At 65.4% G+C, this 2,761-nt stretch overlaps 1 protein-coding gene across 1 annotated transcript in view; it reads left to right on the forward strand.

Annotated features, from left to right (window-relative positions):
- Positions 1–2,761, forward strand: part of FSD1 (fibronectin type III and SPRY domain containing 1) — a 10,083-nt gene that overhangs the window by 5,121 nt on the left and 2,201 nt on the right. Inside the window, exons 2-5 of the mRNA XM_029963870.1 lie at positions 6–101; positions 932–1,063; positions 1,176–1,277; positions 2,737–2,759. Of these exons, the coding sequence (XP_029819730.1) occupies positions 6–101; positions 932–1,063; positions 1,176–1,277; positions 2,737–2,759 (353 nt within the window). The remainder of the gene's footprint in view (positions 1–5; positions 102–931; positions 1,064–1,175; positions 1,278–2,736; positions 2,760–2,761) is intronic.

A 2,761-nucleotide genomic window follows, 5' to 3' on the forward strand; every position in this document is an offset into this window, starting at 1 on the left:
GGCAGGAGTCTCTGCGGAAGATCATCACCACCCTCGCCGTGAAGAATGAGGAGATCCAGAACTTCATCTACTCCCTCAAGCAGATGATCCAGAATGTGGAGGTACCTGGGGAGGGAGGGGACCCCCCTGGGTGGGATGGGACCTCCTTGTCCCCTGGAGACCCCCGAGTGGGACCTCTGTGCTCCCTGAGTACCCCCCTGGGTGGGATGGGCCCTCCCTGCCCCTTGGGGATGCCCTGGGGTGGGACCCGTGCCCCCTGGGTACCTCTCAGGGTGGGTTGGGACCTCCCTGTCCCCTGGGGACCCCCTGGGTGGGACTTCCCTGCCCCCTGTGGACCCCCTGGTATGGGATGGCACTTCTGTGCCCCCTGGGGACCTCCTGTGTGGGTTGGAACCTCCGTACCCCCTGGATGCCCCCCTGGGTGGGATGTGACCTCCCTGTCCCTTGGGGACCCCCAGCTGTGACCTCCCTGTCCCCTGGGTACCCCCCTGGGTGGGACCTCCCTGCCCCCTGTGGACCCCCGGATATGGGATGGGACTTCCCTGTCCCCTGGGTACCCCCAGGGCTGAAATGGGACCTCTGTACCCCCTGGGCACCCCTCTGGGTGTGATGGCACCTCTGTGCCCTCTGTGGACCCTCCAGGTGGAGTGGGACCTCCCTGCCCCTTGGGGACCCCCTGGGGTGGGACCTCTGTCCCCCCTGGGTAGGATGGGACCTCCCTGCCCCCTGTGGACCCCTGGTATGGGATGGGACCTCCATGCCCCCTGGGCACCCTCTGGGTGGGGTGGGACCTCCCTGTCCCCTGTGGACACCCTGGGATGGGATGGGACTTCCCCGTCCCCTGTGGGGGATGGCACCTCCGTGCCCCCTGTGGGCCCCCCGGGGGGGGTGTCCCCTTGCTGATGCCCCGGACGGGGGGGGTTGTGCCCAGGCCAACTCAGCGCGGGCACAGGAGGACCTGGAGGCCGAGTTCCAGTCCCTGTACTCGCTGCTGGACGAGCTCAAGGAGGACATGGTGATGAAGATCAAGCAGGAGCGCGCCAGCCGCACCTACGAGCTGCAGGTGGGCACTGTGCCCCCCGTGCCCCCCCGTGCCCCCCTGTGGGCACCCTCACCCACCTCCTGCCCCTTCCCTGTTCCCTGTTCCCTGTTCCCTGCTCCCTGCCCGTTCCCAGGCCCAGCTCGCCGCGTGTTCCAAGGCCCTGGAGAGCTCGGAGGAGCTGCTGGAGGCGGCCAACCAGGCCCTGGGCGCTGCCAACCACCACGACTTCTCCCAGGTGGGGGGCCCTGCCCGGCTGCCCCCTGCGCTGGGCAGGGTCCTGACACCCCCCCCAGGCTCCCAGGCTGGCTGGTTGATGCCCCCCCCCGGGATGGGCACCCCCTGGGATGGGCACCCCCTGGGATGGGCACCCCCCTTTCTGTCTGTGCCAGGCTGGCTGTGGGGCTGTGGGGCAGCGTGGGGAGCATGGGGGACCCCAAAGTGGTGCCCTGGCAGGGACACGGGGGCACTGGGATGTGTGCCAGGGGGGCACCGGGGGGGTGCAGGGATGCTGTGCTGTGGGATGCAGGGATGCTGTGCCATGGGGTTCCACCATGGGATGCAGGGGTGCTGTACTATGGGATACAGGGATGCTGTGGGATACAGGGATGCTGTGCCATGGGGTTCCACCATGGGATACAGGGATTATGTGCTGTGGGATGTAGGGTTGCTATGGGATGCTGTGGGATGCTGTGGGATACAGGGGTGCTGTGGGATACTGTGGGATGCTGTGCCATGGGATGCAGGCACGCTGTGGGATACTGTGGGATGCTCTGGGATGCAGGGGTGCTGTGGGGTGCCGTGGGATGCTGTGGGATACAGGGATGCTGTGGGATGCTATGGGACATAGGGATGCTGTGGGATGCTGTGGGATGCAGGGACTCTGTGGGATGCTGTGGGATGCTGTGGGATGCAGGGACTCTGTGGGATGCTGTGGGATTCTCTGGAATGTTGTGGGATGCTCTGGGATGCTCTGGGATACAGGGATGCTGTGGGATGCTGTGGGATGCAGGGACATGCTGTGGGATGCTCTGGGATGCTGTGGGATGCAGGGACTCTCTGGGGTGCTGTGGGATGCTGTGGGATGCAGGGACACGCTGTGGGATGCTCTGGGATGCAGGGACTCTATGGGATGCTGTGGGGTGCTGTGGGATACAGGGATGCTCTGGGATGCTCTGGGATGCAGGGACATGCTGTGGGATGCTGTGGGATGCTGTGGGATGCAGGGACATGCTGTGGTATGCTCTGGGATGCTCTGGGATGCTGTGGGATGCAGGGACACACTCTGGGATGCAGGGACACGCTGTGGGATGCTGTGGGATGCTGTGGGATGCTGTGGGATGCAGGGACACACTGTGGGATGCAGGGACATGCTGTGGGATGCTGTGGGATGCTCTGGGATGCAGGGACACGCTGTGGGATGCTGTGGGATGCTCTGGGATGCTGTGGGATGCAGGGACACGCTGTGGGATGCTCAGGGATGCAGGGACTCTATGGGATGCTCTGGGATGCTGTGGGATGCTGTGGGATGCTGTGGGATGCAGGGACACGCTGTGGGATGCAGGGACACGCTGTGTGCTGCTGTGCCACGGGCTGCAGGGGGCTGTGCCCGGGGGGTCCCGCATGCTGCCCCCCCTCCCTGGCTCTGCAGTTCTCACCTGCTTCTTCTCTCCTGCTCTTCCCTCTGCGCTCACAAGGCGGCCAAACAGATCAAGGATAGGT

Source organism: Manacus vitellinus, unplaced genomic scaffold (genome assembly GCF_001715985.3).
Source record: "Manacus vitellinus isolate BGI_N305 unplaced genomic scaffold, ASM171598v3 scaffold_64_pilon, whole genome shotgun sequence".
Classification (NCBI taxonomy): Eukaryota; Metazoa; Chordata; class Aves; order Passeriformes; family Pipridae; genus Manacus; species Manacus vitellinus.